Here is a 22,082-nt window from a genome sequence, read left to right as displayed (position 1 = left end):
AAAAACCATTGTTATTTTAGCAAAATATCCAGCTGAGCTGAAGCCACAAGAGTTGTGTTGTAGATGATCTGTTCCCTGCAGGTGTTCTCCCGAGAAAAATGCGATGACTCAGGGGTGAGATCCTGGGAGCCAGTGTGGAAGCTGATAAGAATTGTGAGCTCCCTTTGCCCCCCAGCCCCCACCCTGGGCGGGTCCAGAAGGGATGAGAAAGGGCGACACCGACACCGTGGTGGGCTGGGGCAGCAGGGATCCTGCTGGCAAGAGGGCCCCAGAATAGGGTGGCCCAAAAGGAACTAATCACCTGAGGGCTCAGGATCAGAGAACAGGGTAGGAGACAGTATACCTTAAGCCAAGAGCGAGGCTCTTTCACCCTTTCAGTGAACAAAACCCAGGAGATACGGGATGGGTGGAGGTGGTGGTGGGGATGAAAACTTTGTTCTGAAGCTGAGGACTCGGATTTGGGGTCGGTGGCTGAGACCATCTCAAGCTGGGTCTGTGGGTGCCCCAGTTTCCCCTCCCTCTGTTGTCTACTGCTACAAAAACCTGCACCCCCGGCGGCCACAAAGCCCCAGGGTCATACCCCAGTAAGGACTAATTGCTCTCGTGTATTGAGCGGTCAGCCAGGCAACTCTGCTGATCTCGGCCGGGCTTGGCCAGGTGGTTCTTCTGGTCTCAGCTGGACCTGTTCACTCGGGTGGTGGCTGGCTGATTTAGGATGGCCTCGGTGGGGACGATGAGGTGACTTGGGTCTGCTCCGTGTGGCTCTCATCCCCCCTGTGGGACCAGCGGGTAGGTGGACATGCCCTTCGTACTGGAGGAGAGGACGAGGAATAAACTGGAGTAAAGGTGGAAGGCCTTTGACAGCCTAGGTTCGGAACTGCCACGGGTCCCTTCTGCCACGTCTTAGCCCAAGCCCATAGATGCGAGAGATGAAGAAAGAGACCACACCTCTGTAGGAGGGAGACAGCTGCTGAGTCACCCAGCAGAGGGCGAGACGCACAGCAAGGGTGAGGCGGCCCCTGGCCGTGGTTGTCCCCGCGGTGGGGCGGTGGGGACGAGGTCTGTGAAGATGTCAGTGGCCGGCCCAGGGGCCATCTCTGCCCCTCCTCCAGCCTCCCCTGCTGGGCTCTGTTCTCCCTCCTTCCACCTGTTGCCTGGTACTGGGCAGCTATGCTGTTATTCTAAGGAAGGGGAACTAGCAGTGGGACAGGATTTGTGGCATAGCCCTTGGGTAGCGGCTCTGTTGAGAGGATGTCGAAGAAGCTTCCTGGGCCCTTGGCTCCAGAGAGAGGTTTGAGGAGCCAGGGAGCCGGGAGGTGAACGCAATGCCTGTCCTGCCCGGGAAGGATATTGTGAAGCGTGGATTCCTGAAGATCTTTCGTCCCACAATCAGGACCTGAGAAAATTCCCCAGACTTCCATGTGTTCTAAGCAAGGATGGCTGAGGATGGGGTGAGGACAGGGGATGTTCTTGCCTTTCTTATTAAAACTGGCTTAGTTTCCTCTAAGCCCCGTTGTGGGATTTCTTTCTGGAAGGCCTTGGGGGGGGGGGGGGTAGGGGGGAGGTCTTGGTCCCTGCAGTGTCCCAGAAGCCCGTGAGTTGCAGCCTGATGACTCCGGCCTGGCGGGCACCACTCCGAATGGCTGCCCCGCTCGCCCACCCTCTTATTAGCTCTTCATTTCCGGAGCCGGTGCTGTCCCAGCCTCCAGGCCCGCGCCAACACAAACAGGCCTCAGGTTTCCATACACTGACTGCCCTGGTTCCAGAGGAACCGGTGCTTTCCTTCCGACTTCCCTCCTCGCCTTCCCCTGCCACCCACCTCATCCCTTCTCCCCCTGGCGAGCAGGCCCTGCCTCCTCCCTGAGTGGGAGGAAGGATCTCGGAAATGTGCCCGGAGCTGGCAGCCCCAGTGCTTTCCACTTGGAGGAAATGCTGCATTTTTCACCTTTAACCCAGAAAAATATGGTTCTCAGAATGCTTGTTTTTAGCACTGTGAGTTCCCAAAGGAAGAAGAATAGAGAGTGGGAGAGGCTCCCAAGCCCTCTCGGCTCTGAGAGCCACCCCCCTGCCCCAGAAGGCCGTTCCTCCTCGGATGGGGAGCGCCTGCAGCAGCCTGCAGAGGCCCAGCTGCTGGGGAAAATAAAGGCAGAGAATTCCAGCTCCGAGTAGAAAGACGATTAATCTTTTAGGAGAGAGGACTGGACAAAGCATTAGCCCCTCCACACTCCCTTCATGGCCTCTTCTAGCTCTTGCCCAGGCCGGCAGCATCCGGTAGCTGCCGTTGAGGACGGGGGTGGGGGTGTGGGGGTGCCCTGCGCCAGCCCAGACCCTTAGCTGATAAGCGTGTGCGATCAGCTTCTCAAAGGTCTTAGTGGAAGTGACAGGCTGTCACTCCGGAAGTTCCAGCTTACAGGTGGCTATGTTCGGGCAACGACACGAACTCGCTTCTGGGATAGCCCCCGTGGGGAACTGCACTCCAGTCTCACGTTCACGTGTTACATCTTAATGACGGTCCTCCTTTGATGGCGCCCAGAGCGGATGCGCATGGCCTGTTTGGCTTGGCAAGACAAGCTGGCCAGAAAGACTGGCACCTTGCCCGTGGTCCTTCCATGAGGACACAAGCATGATGCTTCGTTGTGGAACTTTCCTACCCCTTACCCCGACCTGCAGTCAGACAGGACCAGCTCAGGGGCTCCGGGATTCTTCCGCGGCATTCTGCTGCGTCCTCAGGTTAGTTGTCACAGGCAGCACAGTCCCGGGGGTGAGGGGCCAGTGCCCAAGTGTCCGTCTGCCGCTTTCCCATCCGAGCCCCGAGTCTGCCTTCTTCCAAAGTTCTCTTCTCTCAAGGACTCCGGTTTGAATAAATGTGAAAGCAGAAACCAGAGCCATTCCATCAGGGTGGGGATTCAGGGACCCCCAGGATGCAGTGAGGTCTGGGTTTGAAGTTTTTTTCCCTTCTCACCTCCGCCTCCCCCTCCACAAATAACCTCCAGAACCCGGGGGAGTTGTTGCAAACTATTTCCAAGCAGCAGCGTGCTCCCCGGGGCCCCGGCCAAGAACTGAAAGCACAGAGCAGGCAGCGGAGAAAGCTCGCTGTCTCTCCTCCTCTTCGTGTCTGCCTTTGCAGAGACGTCTTTGGTCCTAGAAAGGCTCCTGGGAGCACTTGTCTTTTCCTGGAAGGATGTGAGAGGAACACTATGTCTCAGTATTTGGGATGAGGTCGCAGCTTTCTATTTGTCTATCTTTATCTTGCTGACCTGCTCACGCTCCAAGTGGCTTACAGAGGCACGGAAATCTCTAAACACGTGGTGCGACCTCCCCCAGTGTCCCAGCTGCCCACCTCCAAGCAAGAGTCCCGCTTGGGGCTATGGCCTCCTTGGACAGCCCGGTTATGGGGCTGCAGCTCCGACTTGGCTGAAAGAGGACTTGGATTGGAATGTCTCTGAGAAGGAAGGCCAGGGGAGCTCAAGAAATTTGCTCAGATATCCTCATTTAGCCACAAAAGTAACAGGCACCGGGCCAGAGGATCAGCTGCAGAAAATCCTGCTAGGCTGCAGGAAAGCAGAGACCAGGTGAAGAGACTAGCAGACCAAGAGAGTGTGGAGGAGAGCCGTATGAGTTCAAGGCTGCCCCGGCTGCAGGCGTCCTGTGTTGTCACTAGCGTCAGCTCCAAAGGGCACCTGGTGGAGTGTGGGCATGATATGGGGGCACTGTCAGAGCAGAAAATGTACCCGCTGTTTGTCCGAGTCACATTTCTCCAGCCTCACGAATGAAGCTGGGGGACAGACTGGTCCAGCCCCTCAGGACCGGGGAGGTAAAATGATTTGCCAAGGGTTGGGGGTCTTCTTTACAGTGACAGGACTGCCTCTGGCCTGGCAGCCCAAAGCCCTTGGGGTTTGTTCAGAGGCTTGGGGGCTGTTAGGCTGGAGGGAGGCCAAATGATCTCTTGGGGCCTCACATGCATTGCTTTAGCGCTCGCCTTCACAGAATGTGCCAACACACGTTTGCTTCATGAGCATTTGCTAAGGATTCCCTCGGTGGGAACCGACCCCTGGATGAGACACGGGTGAGCGTACGAAGGACAGAGAAGATCCAGCTCCTCAGATCCAAGTGTCCCCCAGGGCTGTGGTCTCGTCTGGCACACTCACCGGCCACCTGCTCCTTCGAAGCGGTCAGGAGACTTTTTTCAAGGCCCGTTCCCTCCTGTGAGCGCTCCTGATTCGGCTACCCATCGTGGATAATCTTCCTTTCTATGCACACAAGTCAACTGATGGGTAACCTAATCGTGGGAGTGCCATCCTGTCACATTCACACTCCAGGGAGTGGGATTGTAGCAGCCCGTGCACCAGGGGCGAGCATCTTGGGGGCCATCTTAGAATTCTGCTGGCTAGACCCCATCAGCCCTGACTACCGGGCGGTGCTAGCTCCCACACAGTGCTTCACTGGAAACCAGATTTGTTTTCCTAAGACACGTTCATGTCATGTGCTCTCTTAGTAAAGAATGCGCCACAGCCTGCCGTGTCCCTAGACAATGAGTCAAAGGCTCCTAGGATAAAGGGACTTCTATTCCCGGAGGGTATCAAAAGATTTCAAAATCCCTGTTTATAGTTCCTGAAAGTCCTGTTTCCTGTGGGTCCAGGGACTCTTACCAATAACGGAGGGCCCGGGATGGGGTTCAGCTGCTGGTGTGGGTGCCCCGAGGACTGGCTAAATTGAGCCAGGCCTTTTCCGACGGCCACCCTGCATGAGCCCTGAGCAGCCCCCACTCCCGAGCTCCCGCTGTCTGCCCTGTCACCTTAGAGGAAGTACCGTGTAAGCAGAATTCTGCGTTAAGTCAGAATCTTCATTAGTCAGTTGGTATAAAAGACTACATTTTATGGCATAGAAAAGTTGGGGAGCGCTTGAGTATAATGGGCTAATGGTTCCTAGTGTGAAATCTGAGTGTTGTTTTTTAGTCCCAGCCAAATCAATGCCAGACGTCTTTGCCTGGCTTTCGAAGTCATCCATTATTTAATGAAAATATGAATAGTATGAATACATTACAGACTAAAGGAATTCAATAAGGACTAAGGAATAAGAAATTTAAATAATATTTCCATACGCTAGTGTTACATATCCATGAAAGAACAATGCACATGAATATTCTATTGATATGAAAAAAAGATTTTCAAAATATGTTAAAAGAGTCAGGTTTGAAAACAGAATATACAATATAACCCTTTTATATATGCATGCATATACACGTATATGAAAATGTGTAAATATTTACATATACACATCCACATAGGAAAAATGTCCGAGAGGATAACAGGCAAAGTGTTAAAAATAGCTAATGCTATATAAGAAGATAGCGATTTTTTTCCCATTTCCTTTCATTTATTTTCTAGTTTTTCTTCAGTGAGCCAGTAGTAAATATTTATTGTTTTGGCCACTCGAAATTCTACCTCTCTTCTTTTTGGGGGACTCTGTGTGGTTTTTGTAAAAGTGGCCTCTGAACAGCCACATGACCAGCCCATGGACGGACACGTGACACAGGCCAGGCCCACCAGAGTCCTTGCCCATCATGCTGGGAGGCCACTGGAAAAGGCAGTTGCCTGTAAGCTTGGAGGAGCCTGACCCTATGGGCCCAGCTCTCTGGGGTCATCTGACCTGAGAGAAGAAAGTTCTGGATGTAGAGAAGAGACGTGTTAGCCCCAGGTAAAGTGAGGGTCTACAGCCCCGTGTGGCCTGCGCAACTTACCGAGACTCACCTACCCATCAGGTAAATGTCTGAGAGATGCCATAAGGGTTGTCTTCTGGAGAAGCAGATGCACAATTCAAGGAGGAGAGGTGGGGACAGAAATGGATCGCCTGGTTATGCAAATTGTCACTTGGAAGAATACGGAGAACCTAACCCAGAGAGAAGGAAATCGATTTCCAGACAGGGAGGAGGTGCGGTGGTGGTGGATGGTGGGCAGAAGGAGGGCTCGAACCTGTTGTCACTTCAGTCAAGGCTATTTATCCTTTATCCACTGCTGTCAAAGAGATATGAGGATAAGAGCAAATTTCCTTGAGGAGGAACACAGGGTCACCACGTTCAACAAATACTTGAGGACCTCCGGTGAACAAACCCTCCCTGGCTCACCAGAGAAGGAGCGCCTTGGGCCACCACCTTGTCTGAGGCACAGCAATTCCGTGAGGACCCCCTGTCCTTCCATGGTTGGAGACTTTGCCACAGGCGGATCACCTCTCTGTAAAATAATGTAGTTCTTATAGCCAGGAAACAGGCCACGTATTGGCTTTTCAAGGTACGGTTATTTCAGGACTATTTATCAGGCTCTTGGGGTGTGTCTGATACTGTGCTGTGCTCTGTGGATGCAGCGCTGAGACGCTCAATTTCTGTGTTGAAGAAAGCGTTAGAACCGTGCTCGGTGAGCGGAGGGGGTGGGGGTGCAGGGAGAGGTGGGGGTGCTGTGCAGAGGTGGGCTGCCTGGAGGGGTGGGGGTGCTACACAGAGGTGGGGTGCAGGGAGAGGTGGGAGTGCCGTGCAGAGGTGGGGTGCAGGGACAGGTGGGGTGCGTGGAGAGGTGGAGGTCCTGGGACACTGGAAGAGAACTCCCTGAGCCAGCAATACTTTGAGACGTGAGGATGGAGACAGTCACCCAGGTAAAGAAAGGTGGAGTCCAGCATCTGAGCAGGTGGGAACAGGCCCCGTGGTTCATCTTGGCAGGACTCTTGCCGTGTAACAAACAGCCCTCTGGGTAACTGTGGGCCGAGCCTAAGGTGCATCTTATCCGTGTCTAATGCATTTTCACATTTGAGGTGCCTGTCACAAAGAGCCGTTTCTGAGGCTTCTGGAGGGATAGAGTCACATGTAAGAATCTCACACCTATTCTGTTGGGAGCATCACATACACTATGGGAATCTTCACGACAGCTTTGCGAGGTTATCAAGACCCACCGTTCAGGGCGGAAAGGGAGAGTTTGGTAATTCCCCCAGGGTGGGCCAGGTAGCAGGTGGTGAAACCAGCTGGGAGCCGGATGTGCGTGGCTCAGGCAAGCCAGCCGCCGCCTGGTCTCACGGGAAACCCCGTCCACCGCCACAGGAGAGGAAAGGAGCCACCAACGGCAGAAAATTAGACTCGAGGTTCATTTGTGAAGGGTGCCATTGGCTGTTGGTAATTGGGCAATCTGGGATTAGGAGGGTGCACGTGTCTTGCACTCTGCTTCTTCAGGGCCTCCTGCCTCTCGAATCAGAATCCGCCCTGAGGACCAGGTGAGTGGGGGGCGAGGGGTGTCCAAGCACCTGCAGGGATAGGAAGACGGCGGCGGGGGGGGGGGGGGGGGGGGGCGGAGGCTCCGGCCTTGGAAGGCTGTCTGCGGCGGGAGACGTGAGGGCCTGCTTCCACAGCAGTGATAAAGCTGGCTGGGGTCACCCGGGAAGCAGATTTGCATCTGAGCTGGGACCTCAGACTCGTTCTCACCTTTCAAAGGTTCAGAGAGAATCTTGAGCAGCCAGGACACTTCAGTTGCACTCATTTTAACAGGATTTCTGCTTCCCAGTTTTTACCAAAATCCTCCTCAAAAGCTTTTCTTGTCTCTTTAATCTGAAACTAATCACTCTGGGATAAAATCATCTCCAATTTAATCCCGAATTAGTTCAAGACATCTCTAGTTACATCAACTTCGCTGGTTCTTAGAGACCGAATAAATACTTTTAATTCAATTTTTCTGTCAGTCGCTCCAGGGGAAGGGTACTGGATCAACTTCATAGGCCATTCAAAACTAACTTTTACACAGCTCTTTTGTAAAGAACTGGGGTTTGTAAACTAACATTTTTGGTGATGTTGAATACATTAAAAACAAGTTCATACATCTCTTCTTTCCCTAATACGTCGTTCCTCTCTTTTTGACCTTTTCAAAGTCCCTACGGTTGATGGGGCTATATATTTTGGCTCAAGAATTCACTATCTGGGAAACAAGTTATGCATGGACATCTCCCTGGAGGACAGACCACATGTACACGCTCTCTTAGGGCTTAAACACTAACACGTGTTTCACAACTAATTTAAAATTAGTTCACAGTTTCTTCAGGTTAAATTGTGGCCCATTCATATTTCAGTTGTTACTCTGGGTAAGGCATAGGCTACACAGGACCAAAGACTTAATTTCTCCCCCTTATGAAATTCTACTTAAGATCACTTCTTACTTGAAAATTACTGAGGTTTTGCTGAAGCAACGACTGGATTTCCAAATTCGGTAACTTGAGATAAAACTAATATTGATATATTCCTAGAAGCTCCAGAAATGTTGGTCTTCAGAGGGAAGAAATTAGAAACCATACTTTTAAGGACCAGTGTTGTTTTATAATGTTGGAGTCCCGCTTTTTGGATATTTTTATGCTAACATTTCTGGTACACAGATTATAGATTTAGTGGAAGATACAGATGATTATCTCAATGGCATAGCAATGTATTAAAATATTTAAAATGTATAGATAGCCCTACGTTATTGCTTCATAAACCAGTGTAATTCTTATCAGAATTAACAGAAGTATTAAAGCAGAAGGTATTTTTCCTAAGTGCTTAAGACAGGAGGGGGGGAAAAAAAAAACAGTAATGCCCAAATTCGTCTGCATAAGTTGTAAGAAAATATATTTATTTTTTTCCATGACAATACTATGATAAAATTGTTAAATACATGCACGTTTTAAAAACAAACATAAGTAACATCTTTAGAGTTAACAGCCAAGCATACTAGTTTTACATTTAAGGTGTCTTAGTAATAGGTTACTTATATTCTATGTTCTTGATATAACCATGTTCTCCAAAAGATATGGAAACTAAATTCTGAAATTATACGAGGATATAAAATGTTCAAATTTTCCATTCTAACAGCAACATAATCTCCACATTTTCACAAGGCAGAAAATACTTCAGTTGTCATCTCTGTTAAGTGGAGTTGTTTTATTCCATTTTGAACTCGGAATTCTGTGAATCAGACTGAATCACACAAATATACTGCAATCTGTGGTTTGCTTCCTCTACATGAGTATTTAGATGTTTCCTTATATGATTAAGTATGATTTTAGGTACAGATTATCACAAATTATAGCTCGGGTTTTTTGTTGTTTTTTTTTTAAGTCTGTAGTGGTGACATTTTAAGAAATGAATACAGGAACAGTGTTGGATTTGATTTCTCCCTATCTTTCCGCTACATCTGCACACACCTGACCAAACAAAAATTAGTAAACAGTTACTAGTATTTATTTTAAAAACTGAAAATATTTAACACAGAACCCTTAAAAAAAAAAAACACTCACTCTACAAACAACCTTATAAAAAACAAAAAGTTATATCTGTTCACAGTATGTGTATTTTGTAAACAGTAATTCACTACGATGCAATTTTGAAAGTAAAAAAATGGCAATTTCCTAATGTTATGAAGAGGACCTCTGACTTCTGGCCAACTAATGAAAGAGAAGAAAAGGCAACACATTCCTTTAGGATAGTTAAGTTTTTAAGTGACTTTTACCTTTGGACCTGTTTTTAAGGTGGTTCTATCTCAAATTTTGGATGTCTTTCTATCCAGGCCAATCTTTTTCAAGCAACTCTGAATTGAAATGTATGTAAGAAAAAGCCATGCTCCTTTCTGAGAAAATAACAGGAGAAACAAAGCCCATGGTATCTTAGAATACCCACCCTTCCACAACAACAAACCGAACAGGGTTTTTTGTGTGTTGTCTTCAACTATTCATAACATATTCACATTTTCCCAAAGCATTATGTTGGAAGGAAAAAATTAAATAGATGAGTATATCATAAACATCCAAAAGGTTTTGGAATCAAATTGGGGGCAGAATATTTGAAAAATGTCTTATGAAAATCATTAATTACTATTGTTTTCTATGCTCCATTACAAAAATACTAATGTTAAACCTAACAGTTTAGCTTGTCCATGTTTCAATGAAAATTTTATATACCATCTAGAAATCTTTCTGAGCTCTTATAATGGAATGCTTAGGAGAAATAGTAAGTTCAGAAATTGAAAGTTACCCCTTTTTAAAATGGAATAATTATGAAGGGAAGTACATTTTAAGTGTATAAGGAACTTCAATACATTTAAATAAGCCATCAACCAGGTATACAAAGTATTTTTGGCTTAAGGACAGCATAAGGTCTATGGTGTTAGTTATTTGGGCTTTTTAAAATTATGACTGGCTACTGACTGCAAAGGCAATCTCAGAAGATTTATGTAACACAAATTAATTTTCTTATCAATTAAATATTCATTTCCCCCACTCACATCTTTTAACTTATAGCCATCAAAAAGTACTATGTTATTACCGTTTTGTATTTGGTTAATATTCAATCAGTATAGTTGCCATATTTAAGAGATTTTGAACTTCCTGTTTCTATGGTTCTTCAGCTAGGCACTTGTACATAAAAACATTCAGAAGTTTTCCCTCTTAAAACACTTTTAATTTTCATTAAAATGTTGCAGCTATGTCTTACATAGGTAAATTCTGTCTATAACTTAGACACTTATAATCCAAAATATGAACATTCTTAATAGAGGGAGAAATAAGCACTACCCATGATTAAAAGCAACAGAAACCTTTCAGAACTCAGTATCACAATTGTAAGAATTTGGATATATTCCAGATCAAATCACATCCCCTGGAATTTTACCACACACGATAAAGCCTGACACATGAACTTAATGTTCTTGATCCTCCATATAGGCATTAAAAATAGCTCATTTGTATTATAACTGGCATGGATGTGATCATGTAATAGACAAAAGCTCAAACTGAAAAGAAATAAAGATCTCACGACCGTACTGAAATAAGAAGTTTAAATATTAATAGCCCTGGTACATAATCCATGAAGACATAAATGGAGCAAATTTAAACCAAGTGCTTCCCAATGATATTCTAAGGTCAGATCTAAAAGATGCATTTACAGTAAGTTTAGAAAATCTTTTCCTTCTGTGAAAAATTTTCTTCTGGATCTATATTTTTTTTCTTCTGGATAATTTTCTTCTGGATATAAAAAGATGGATGGATGGGCATGGTACCATGGAATTTTGTTCTGGCGGGAAGTGCCAGTTTAAAATAAATGCTTTGAAGAAAGAGTTTATCTAGAGAATGAATGAGTGCTTATATTAATCGGTTAAGCTCACACATCAGTGTAGTGTTGGTTCGCTAGAACACATGCTGGTTGGCACAAACAGGTCCCAAGTTTTGTAGCCATCAAATAAAAAGACACTACGAATACTCATGAGGGAGGGAATAAGATGGAAGGAATAAGACAGTGATGCTTTTGCAGGAGTCTTTCCCAAGTTTTCGTTGAAACTGGAGCTACTTCGTGAGTAGATCTGAATCTTTCAGCCGATAGTCTTAGATCCACACAAGCTAGATCCTGATGCATACCACCCTTCAGGAAAACTGCTTATTCTGCACGTTCTGGAAGGGGCCTCGATAATTACTCATTGAACTCCCACTATGTACCTAGTCTTTGTAAATAGTTAATGATCTCACATTTGAATTCTGAGATGCTTAATTTTAGATAAGAAATAAGAAAAAGACATTTTATAAAAGATATGCAAATGTTTAAATGGTTCGAAACAGATAACAGTAAAAATTACTTTAGCGTAAATAGAAAAAAAAAAAAAAAGTCTTATCAGATTATGTGCCTGAGCAGTAGAAAGCTTTGAGATAACATTTTCTGCATGTCGAATGTTAGGGAGTACTTCAATTTCAAAAGACCGTAAAATGGATTTCAAATTCTTTTTGCACTAACCTAAATCTAGTTATTCAAACACAGAAAGGGCTGTAATGTTCCTAAACGCGGACAACATGAAAACCACTAAGAATTACAGGACTAATAACTTCCAGCAAGAATCCAAGTTGCATCAAGTTTTAACAGTGTGACTTTCACCAGTTTCTGAGAGTGCGACAGTACTGGGTGTCTAAATTCTTCAGACCCACGGGCCGTGAAGGTTATGCTGGTATGGAAGACGAGGCTGACACTTCCGCCCTGAACTTGTTCCACGAACGGCTGCTTCTGAGTCTCAGCTGCAGAACAGAGCACCTCTGTCACCTAAGCACATAAACACACAACTGTCCAGATACCCAGGGCCACAATCTCAAATCCAGGCTTCTACAGTTCAACACACTGATGACTGCAACTCTATGTGGAGATTAATCCACGCAGTCTATAATGTACAAGCTCTAGCTGATGTCAAAATGCTAGCTACGTCTTCTAAGAATATTTTTATGCTAAATGTTGTTTATCTAGGAGGGCCACTCACAAGAGAAAGGCAGCCATAATGACCACCAGAATCTCCATTTCTCACAAGGGAAACTTGATCTGAAATCGGCTACTAAGTGAACTGGCTTGTAAGAGATATGAAAATGCGTCCTAATACACAGTACTATTAAACAGACATGGTGGGGCGTAACTGTAGTTCAGATATTTAGAATGTTCTAAGCAATGACTAGGCCTTGGTTGAGGAAAGAGGGATTTCCCAATTACTTTCCCAGTCAGGAAGGGCTGGAGAGAACAATTCTAGTCTCCCCTGCCCCAGGCAGAGGCGCTACCATGACTGGACAGAGCAGGACCCCTACGAAACTGCTTTTCACACTGGAGCATGGCCCCAGCATTGACGGACAGTGCACATTTACCAGAGTCTCCAGTGCCACAAACAACTGGATATGTGACAAAGGGCATCTTCTCTCTCCACCCCTCCCCTCTGTCTCCCCGTGTTGAGGCCACCCCCATATGCCCAGGTTGGGGGGTTGGGAGTGGGTGGGAGGTAATAACTTAGGATTTACACAGTGGGTCTGGCTATCTTCAATTCCGTGGGAAAAGGCAAGGAACCTTTGGCCTGACACCTAAACCACATACTCCAAAGCATGAGGCAACTTATCAGGAGCCTACCCACACTAACAGTGTTAACTCTGCTTCCCATTAACCTAGTGATCATTGTGTATGGAACCCCAGAGGCAGGGGAGAGCAGAGCCGAGCAGCTCTCTGAACCTTTTTCATGCAGGAAAAGTACTGAAGTCTCGGACAAGGTGAAAGGACTCAAGAGCCCAGTGATATTCCCTGTCAGCTGAACAAATGAGCTGTATAGGCTGGAAAGGGCATCGGATCCACATGGCCACGGCTGCAATGCATAATGCATATATACTGATGACACAGATCAATTTCTGCTGGCCTGCCTTTTCCCATTCTCGGTGAGGTGTAGTTCACACCAAAAAAAAATGTCTACCTTAGCCAACACGTATGCTATCCTAAGGAGATGAAGTGCAGGATCCATTTGGTTTCAGGGGGAACGAGGCATGAGTTGCGGGCAGCAGGGGTGTGGTAATGACCAGCCACGGCGGGAAACGAAGGCAGCCCCAGGTCTGAGTGTCTGGGGTGTAAGCTGAGGAAAGGAGCCCAAGAAGATAAAGAAGAAGAGAAAACTGTTAGGGATGGCTCTGGCTTGATAGATTTTTCACTGTTGAAAATCCCAAGGAGCTATGACATGGTTTTAATATACTGTGTGTGTGTATAATTAGTTCTAGTTCATCCCACGTGTCCATATAACATGAAGCTCAAGAATTTAGCTGAACTCTAGCAATTAGAGCCAGGATTCATAGAGTACCCAAATGGATTTTGCTCCTTGTCACCCTGTGGCTTTTTTCCATGACGTGGTTTTTATAAAAGAAACATTAGGAGCTAGAAAAAAAGACAACTGATCCATTATATGCAAATACATCACAGAACCTCGAATGATAAAAAAGAAAAAACCAGGCACATTTTGATGTATTCAGAGATTTCCATTTTTCAGGTACTTTGCCTTAACTGTCAAAAGACAAAACACACAAGACAACGTGGGGGTGTGGGAAACAGAAGATACACTTTTGAGTTTTTCATTCTGACCACATTCGTCCTAGACATCACTTATGAAGACCAAAGGGGGCAGAGGATGCTGAGAGGACACACAATCACGGGCAGCTCACAAAGAAAATGCTGTGCCCTTAATGCAGGCGTGCCCATGGATTCAAACTGACTTTGTGACAGTTCATACAAAATAGCCTTTGAGTAACTGTTCCTACAGGAAGCATTATCTTTTTAGTTTTAGATTTAAAACTTTGAGGACTGGATCAAACAGTCTGGACTCACGATCATTTCAGAGGCAGAACCTGCCAAAGTGCCTGATCAGGAGGAACGTTTGCTACGAGATGTCCTGGGTCATCACCGCCTGGGTGCGTGGGGCTCCGTGGCACAGCCTTCTCAGGAGGCACTGACACCGATCAGGGCTGCACGAGAATAGCCGACACAGAGAGACTGCCCAGTAGTCACCTCAAACAGGAAACCCCTGGAATCCTGTGTTTATCAGTAATGCTGAATTTGCTCATGTTTACAAAACGGGCACCGTGTCACACGCAAAAAAACAGATGTTTAGAAACACTTAGATCTGCAGTCTCAGAAACTTCAATTTTAAGTATTAGGGCAACCAACTGCAACAAGGGAAGTCAGCATGCAAGCTACAAAATAAGGGACAGGTTTGTAAACCCTCCCAAAGCAAGAGAACACGATTCTCATTTGGGCTGGTCAGTGTCACGCTCCTTTTCAACGTTTGTACCCCTGAGAAAACTGTTTGATAACCATTATACAGTAGGCACGGAAATCAGTATACTTTATCAAACAAAACACTAAGTAGCTGTTGCTACGGTAAAAATTATATTAATTTTTCGTAAATGCTGTGGATAGAGGAGAATGATGTTAACAACTTTGAAATCTGTGCTTGGTTTTCATCTAAATGGAGCAAGTGTCAGGCAAATAAACATCATCTGTTACTTTGACATTTTTCTCCTGTGCCTGTAAATCTGCTTGCAATTCCATAAAGTATCCGTATGAGAAAACCACTGACAGAACAGAACGTGCTGCTGTGGGAGTTGTTTTGCACGTGTGGGACCGGACAGGATTAGCCGTGAAGTGCTCCCCAAAGGTGGAGCACGAGAGAATTCTTTGGCTCTAATCACAGATAGCTCCGAAATGAGTTGCATGGTCTGGATTTCTGAGTTACCCTACTTGGGCCATGAGACTACGTTAAGAGCACATTAACACTTGGAGTGTAACTTGCGCAGTGAGGTCCACCTTGCTAACAACACTTCACAGGATCCCTCCAAGATGCCCCGTGCTGGCACGGCAGCACCAGCAGTGAGAGCTTACTGAGATGGCAGACTGAAGTGACAGAGTGACAGTGTTAGTCATTCGGTTTGTTCTGGAAGAAGTTTGTAAAGGACCACCCTCCTCCATTCGATTTAGGAGAGTCTTCATCTTTAGGAGGAATCAAAAATTGTCGGGAGTTAATGGAGCAGGGACTTCCAAAAGAGACAATTTCACTGTTGCTGTCTGTGGATCTGGGAGAGTCTGGAGATACTAAGTTCCAAGTATTTACATTGGCCTGAGGTCTGTAACCTGCAGTTTTATCTAAGTCAGCGTCTGCAGCCAGGTCTTCTACAGTAGAAGTGATGGGGAGGTGCATTTGTGGCTTATAGCCTGCCCCCCCGACGGGGTCGCTCTCTTGTTCCTCTTCTGGTTTTGCCTGAGGCTGGTACATGGACTGGACATCGATGTAAATGACTTGTGAGGTCCCTCCGGCTTCATCCACTCCCGGGTTCGGTATTTCTTCCTCGATGACTGGCGGACAATAGGACACAACCACGTGGTTCTCGGGTTCCGCATCAGAGCTCTCTTCTGGGCGCTCGGCTACGGGAGAAATTATTTCTGTATCTTCTATTTTAGGAACTGCTGATCGAGTTTCCAGAACTTCAACATTATTTGGGGTACAAGGATTCATTTCTAATGTTTTGAGAGCGCTGTTTCCCTAGAAATAGATTATGAAACAATGATTAAGAATAGCACTAAAAGCTGCCACAATGCCCTTCCTACAAAAAGGGGCGTTGCTGGAGGGATTTTTTTCACAGCTGTTTATACAAATTTGTCTCTACTCTTCTGTGGTACCTGCTAGAACAAAGTTACTTTTTTACATATCAATATGTTCCTTGCTATTAATAGCAATGGAAAAAAGAGCATGGTAAAAATGAGTTAAAATTAATAATTTCAGAAGTTCAGCAGATGTTAAAGCACTGCTCTTTCGCTTGATACATTTTACGTTGGATGATATTTGCACATTAAAAGCTTTTCACAAAAGACTGAAAAAAGGAGGCCAGTACTTCAAAGAGAAATGTAAGAAAATAAAGGGTTACCTCACAGACACTCTTCTGAAACTGTAAAGCTTTACAATTTTCTGGATTTGGAATGTCAGGGTAGAAGGTTTCTTTAATCCTTTAAATAAAGATGATTAAGTACATTTAATAACTGAGATGATCAATTAGACAACAAATAAGTTAGTAAATCACTAGGTTTACTTGGACATTTTATATGATGCTTTAGTGAACTTCTGAGATAAAAATGCAAGATCCTTTTTAGTGTGATCATTCATGAACCTTTGTGTACAATGCACTGAGAGGTTCCTATTTGAGACAGACAAGCGGTACTTCTATTTTAGAACGACAGCATCTTCTGAAAATAGAAAGCAGTGAATTGAAATGGTGACTGTACTCCCAAATCATAAGTGAAACAGAGGACCTGCTCATCTACTCAAACGTCCACAGTGCAAACTAGATTAAGCAGGGCCCATTACTGTGGGAACATATTTGCATCAGGCAGTTCTCCACTGCTCGTAACAGGTTCTGGACTATTAGGGGAAAAGGCTATTAATGTTGAGCAAAAACTAAATGCAAACATAAAGGGTATTTTCTCAGTGCCATATTACATTTATAGCTGTTAAAAGGAAGTTTAGTATTTGAAATTCCTGCAGGAAAAAACAAAACAACTTTGTTAAATGTTAAGTATGAAATGTTCTAGCTTTTAAACTCTCTCATGTTGGGGCGCCTGGGTGGCACAGTCGGTTAAGCATCCGACTTCGGCTCAGGTCATGATCTCACGGTCCATGAGTTCGAGCCCTGCGTCGGGCTCTGTGCTGACCGCTCAGAGCCTGGAGCCTGCTTCGGATTCTGGGTCTCCCTCTCTCTCTGACCCTCTGCCGTTCATGCTCTGTCTCTCTGTCTCAAAAATAAATAAACATTAAAAAAAATAATAAAAAAATAAACTCTCTCATGTTATCTTTTGTATTAAAGTCATTTTTAAAATGTGATTTTTGGTAATGAAAATATGGTTACCAAAACAGGGTATTCTATAGTTCTAAACTATTACTATGCTAATTTATAAACCGAGATTATTAGAATACATTCTCTTCTCTGTCATGAATGATGGCATTTTTAATGCCAGTGAGGGCTGTCTATGCCTGAACACAGCCATCTGTCCCAAGCCCAGCCCAGGACAATGCCTGCCAGTTACCATGATGTACTCTCTCACACGGAGTCCCTGCTTACCACCTCACCTCACCTCCTGCCTCTCAAGCTTCACCCAGACACACAGTTCCTCTCACTTTCTCCAGATGACCAAGCTCTTTCCAATGTCTGGGCCCGCACAGGAGCTCTTCTCTCTCCCTGGAAAACTCTCTCCTCTGCTTACACTTTGGGACTCCACTTAAATGGAACTCCCATAGGGAAGCCTTGGTTGGCATCTCTAGTGACGTGGTTCCTGTTATTCCCCTCCTGGTGCCCAGTGACTTTCCTAGTACCCACTCATACTTTGTAAGCGTGCATTTACTGGATGATTATGTGTTTAATGTCCACTTTTCCCTACTACGATAGAGGTCTATAAAGATCACGCTTATTTAGTTCACCTCTGTCTCACTCTTCACATGGGAGATGTCATTCATATTTGTTGAATAATGAATAAATGATGGTAGTTTCTAAATAGGTCATCAGGACAAATGTGATCCTAATCATTAATCTTGCATAGAGGTACTGCCCTATTTATGCCTGTAAATATTTTTTAGTATATCTGCTATTACTTAAATTATTAGTAAATACAGCAGGAAAAAATTTACCTTTCACTTGACTAAAAACCTTTAAATAACATGCCATGTTCTTGCTTACCAAGAAATCCAACATTGATCTGACTAAATCCACATTTTTCACTGACTAGTTTCAGCCAAGTACTTCTCCGTTAACACATAAACTAAACAATCATGCTCTTAAGAACACAACAGCAAGAGTAAATGCAGGTACCATTACCATTCTCGTTTCCGATAGCAAAGAATGCTCGTTACCACTCCCACAATGACCGCCACCGCCACTGGGATGAGGATGGCAATAATTAATCCCACAGCTAAAAAGAGAATATTGGATATATTCACACCACTATTTTTAGCATGAAGTATAGAATAAATTCCTATCAGATACATTTAAATTGATAGATTATTTAAAGGGAAAAAAATTGCACTGCTCCAGGGACACTGAAAAACTACTCAAATATGACCTTTAGGCATTTTAATGATGTTTACACTACTACTTAAAATTCTTTAGAGCACAGCTGAGCGCTACTGACCATTCGATTCTTCTTCCCTGTGTGTGGGGCGGGCGAGGAGGCTGACGTGCACGCTCTAGGAAGTTCCACAGAATCCCTGGGCTTCACCCATGTGATCCCAGGAGCACCCTACAGTTCTGGGATCCGAAAATGTCACCAGACATCGCCAAGTATCCCCCAGGAGGCAAAATCACCCCTGGCTGAGAACTGTATCCTCATGGTGCTTTACTCATTGTGTGAAGCCCACCTCGGGGCTACAGGACACACTGTGGCCTGGACTCAAGTTCTTTGCCACGGACAGTCAAGACTATCTTCCCCAGTCTCCATCTCAAATTTGTGAATGCTGGGCTTTCCTTTTTTTTTTAAGGATATTTCTTTCACCCTTCTCTAGATATGTTAAAAATCACATTTAGGGGCGCCTGGGCGGCGCAGTCGGTTAAGTGTCCGACTTCGGCCAGGTCACGATCTCGCGGTCCGTGAGTTCGAGCCCCGCGTCGGGCTCTGGGCTGATGGCTCGGAGCCTGGAGCCTGTTTCCGATTCTGTGTCTCCCTCTCTCTCTGCCCCTCCCCCGTTCATGCTCTGTCTCTCTCTGTCCCCAAAATAAAAATAAAAAACGTTGAAAAAAAAATTAAAAAAAAAAAATCACATTTAGAATGGTTAGGGCAAAGAAGGATAAAGTGGGTCACCATTATCTGAATTCAACATGCATTCAGAACTCCAGACTTCAGAGGTATCCTTAATTCCTTAATTTCTTAGGTACTCACGAGGAAATAGCTCCAGATAACTGGCAAGAATAAATATGAAGCCATCCCCATGGCCTCTTAACACTGCTGGCCATCCACTTTAAACACGCAACACGTGAAATTTTTTAGAAGAGGGTTCCTACAGCGACAAAACTTGCTAGAAGCATTATGCGCTCAAGTGTGGAAAGCATCTCAACAGCAGTAATTAACTTACAATTTTCCTTTGTCACCACAAACATGCTCTTCTCTGGGCCCATTCCACCATCTGTATAGGCTCGCAGGACCAGATGGTAACTCGTTTTACCCTGAAGATCGGCAATTCTCAGTGTCTTCTGGGAGAGGTCGGTAATATTCTTAACCTTTATGTCAGAACGACCTATTTTTAAAGCGAAGATTATTATTCCTGATCTGTACACCATTTTAAACACCTGGTCATTCATCTCTTGTTCTACCCACATCCCTTTCAAGTGACTGGTTGCTGGTCACCGGGAGGACCAAGGCCTGTGGAATCAGCTAAGTTCTGCCAGTTAGTAGTTGTGGAATCTGGACCTGTTACGTAAACCTCTCTGAGCTTGAGTTTCTCTGCCCGTGGAAGTGAAGTTGCCATACATTCCCTAGGACAATCCCAGCGTATAGCCGACAAACAAGAGAAGTCTCTTCTCTTCCTAAGGGCATGAGAACACACCACAACCGCAACTTGCTGGGGAGGGGGACACAGTGCCTGGGGCTGGTCCTGCCTGAGCTGAGAGAGAGGCTGGAGGGAGGAGAGCCCGCCTCGCTAGAGCACTTGCTCCAAACCACCCGGGGTAGAGGCAGCGCACCAGGGTTGCCGGACGAGTCACTGGCGAGGAAGCCTTGAATCATTTCAAAAGAAGTATGAAGAACTGTCTAAACCATTATTTTCAAGTTTGAATCAAAATACCGGAAGACAACAGTTTGCAAAACCGAACTGTACTAAATGGCTAACGGCCAAAAAGTAGCAGCTCCCTGCCAGCACCTTCCCCTGCCACCGACGATCACCACACAATCTGCCTCTTTGCGGATTTACTTCCGTATTTTGAAAAAAAAAACCAAAAAAAACAAACTCAGACTGGCAGTGCTTTGATTTACAAATCTGATTTGATTTTGATTTATAAATTTGATGTAGACCTTCCGTATGCAGGTCCTACAAAGAAGGTGACGCTTTGGTGTTCTCCATACCCCTTCTCCCTCTCATCCCATGTCATTCACACAAACACATCGAAATGTCTGGGAAATCCAGCGTGTACATCACTAGGATCATAGAAACATGAATTCCTGTTAAGGCAAATTGCTTGGTCTGCTCATGTTTCCTTTCTTGTTTTACTGTTGTAACTGCGTGTTTTTGCCCTCATTTGCTTAGTGTACCTATTCCTAATTCTTCCCATATCCTCCTGTGAATATTCAACACAATTTTTCACGTGGCCCAACAACAAAATCCCAGTGCCACGACCAGCTCCCCCCAAACCCCTATGTCCCCCGGGGTCCCTTCCCCAGGGTGTCTGCTCCAGACGTGAGGCTTTCCTAGCTCCCACCCTCCTGGACGGGCCTGCCCCCCTTGCTTCCTCAGGATGATGGGCTCTTCTAGAGCCCCCTGACCAGGGGGCATGGGGGAGGAAAGATCTGCAGCTCTCCAGGTCTGAGAATGCCTTCGTTCTGCTCTCACACGGGCTGGAAGATTGACAGAGTACAGACTTCTAGGTTGAAAGATTTTCAGTCAGTTAGTATCTTGAATTTTCAGTCAGTATCACATAGCTGTGCTGTCTTCTGGCATCCGGTATACTGTTGAGAAGTCCGAGGCCGCTCTCATTCCTGATGCCTCACACACAAGCCACTTTTCTCTGTTTCTAGGACTTGTTCTTTATCTATCAGGTGCTCTGGAAATTCATGACGATCTACCTTGGTGTAGATTTTTTTTCCTATTTATCTGTGTACTTTTACTCTATATAGCCTGGTCTTTCACTTCTGGGAAATGGTCTTATGCTCCTGCTTTGGTAATTTACTTCTATTTCCCTCTTCTCTCTCGCATGGCAGTGCATGTCTCTGATGCTCCAACTTCCTAATCGTTTTACTCCAAGGTTTTCTCCTCTGCATTCATCTAATCTGGGGAAGAATCTCTCTATTTTCAATTTTCCTCTATCTTCTATTTTTCTTTAAAAATTTCTTAGATCACATTTTTAATTTTGATGAACCCTTACATATCTTCTGATTGTTCCTTTTTAGAACATCATGCCCTTTCAATAAATACAGCGCATCTCAATGACACAAGGATAGTTTTAAATTTGTTTCCCCTACACTGAACCTGTTTCCTCTCATTTCTTCCGGTTTCTGTCCTCATGTTAGAATCTTTCTCAACCATCTGGTTACCCTTGGCTGCTAGTCATGGTTAAGAGTGAGCCTCTGGAAGGTCACTGTGAATTGGTGGCGCTTACTGGTTGGCAGGCATCGCTTATCACTGGTGGGAAATGACCAGGTCAATTTCCAGCCTTTCACTGGGACAGCCCCCCACTATCAGCACCTTTTGTGTCATTCCTCAGGAACCATGTACTTTTTCCAAAGAAAGATCCTCCAATCTCGTCCAAGGAAACAGGCCTCGCTGAAGATGTCCCATTAGCTTTCTATTAGAGGAAGGAGAAGGCAGGGTGCTTCAGACACTGCTTCCTGTCATGTTCCCCTCTCTGGAGGCTCTCTGGCTCAGTTTCTCCAAAGAATAAACCCCTTGTCTTCAGGCAGAGGAGAGAGCACTCATGTTCACTACATGAAGTCGGTGCAGGACTTGGGGGTTCTAACTGCTTCTTGCAGACTTTCAATCACCCTCACTGGTCAGCCCATATCCATCCTA

At 45.4% G+C, this 22,082-nt stretch overlaps 1 protein-coding gene across 2 annotated transcripts in view; it reads right to left on the bottom strand.

Annotated features, from left to right (window-relative positions):
• Positions 1-8,605: 8,605 nt before the first annotated feature.
• Positions 8,606-22,082, bottom strand: part of LIFR (LIF receptor subunit alpha) — an 80,307-nt gene continuing 66,830 nt past the window's right edge. For both annotated transcript variants that reach the window (XM_047853470.1, XM_047853481.1), the window contains exons 17-20: positions 19,437-19,598; positions 18,187-18,280; positions 16,249-16,327; positions 8,606-15,866 (exon numbers count right to left, since the gene is read on the bottom strand). In XM_047853470.1, the coding sequence (XP_047709426.1) occupies positions 15,243-15,866; positions 16,249-16,327; positions 18,187-18,280; positions 19,437-19,598 (959 nt within the window). In that variant the 3' untranslated portion in view covers positions 8,606-15,242. The remainder of the gene's footprint in view (positions 15,867-16,248; positions 16,328-18,186; positions 18,281-19,436; positions 19,599-22,082) is intronic.

This window comes from Prionailurus viverrinus, chromosome A1 (genome assembly GCF_022837055.1).
Source record: "Prionailurus viverrinus isolate Anna chromosome A1, UM_Priviv_1.0, whole genome shotgun sequence".
NCBI lineage: Eukaryota > Metazoa > Chordata > Mammalia > Carnivora > Felidae > Prionailurus > Prionailurus viverrinus.
This window is presented reverse-complemented; position numbering and strand designations above follow the sequence as displayed.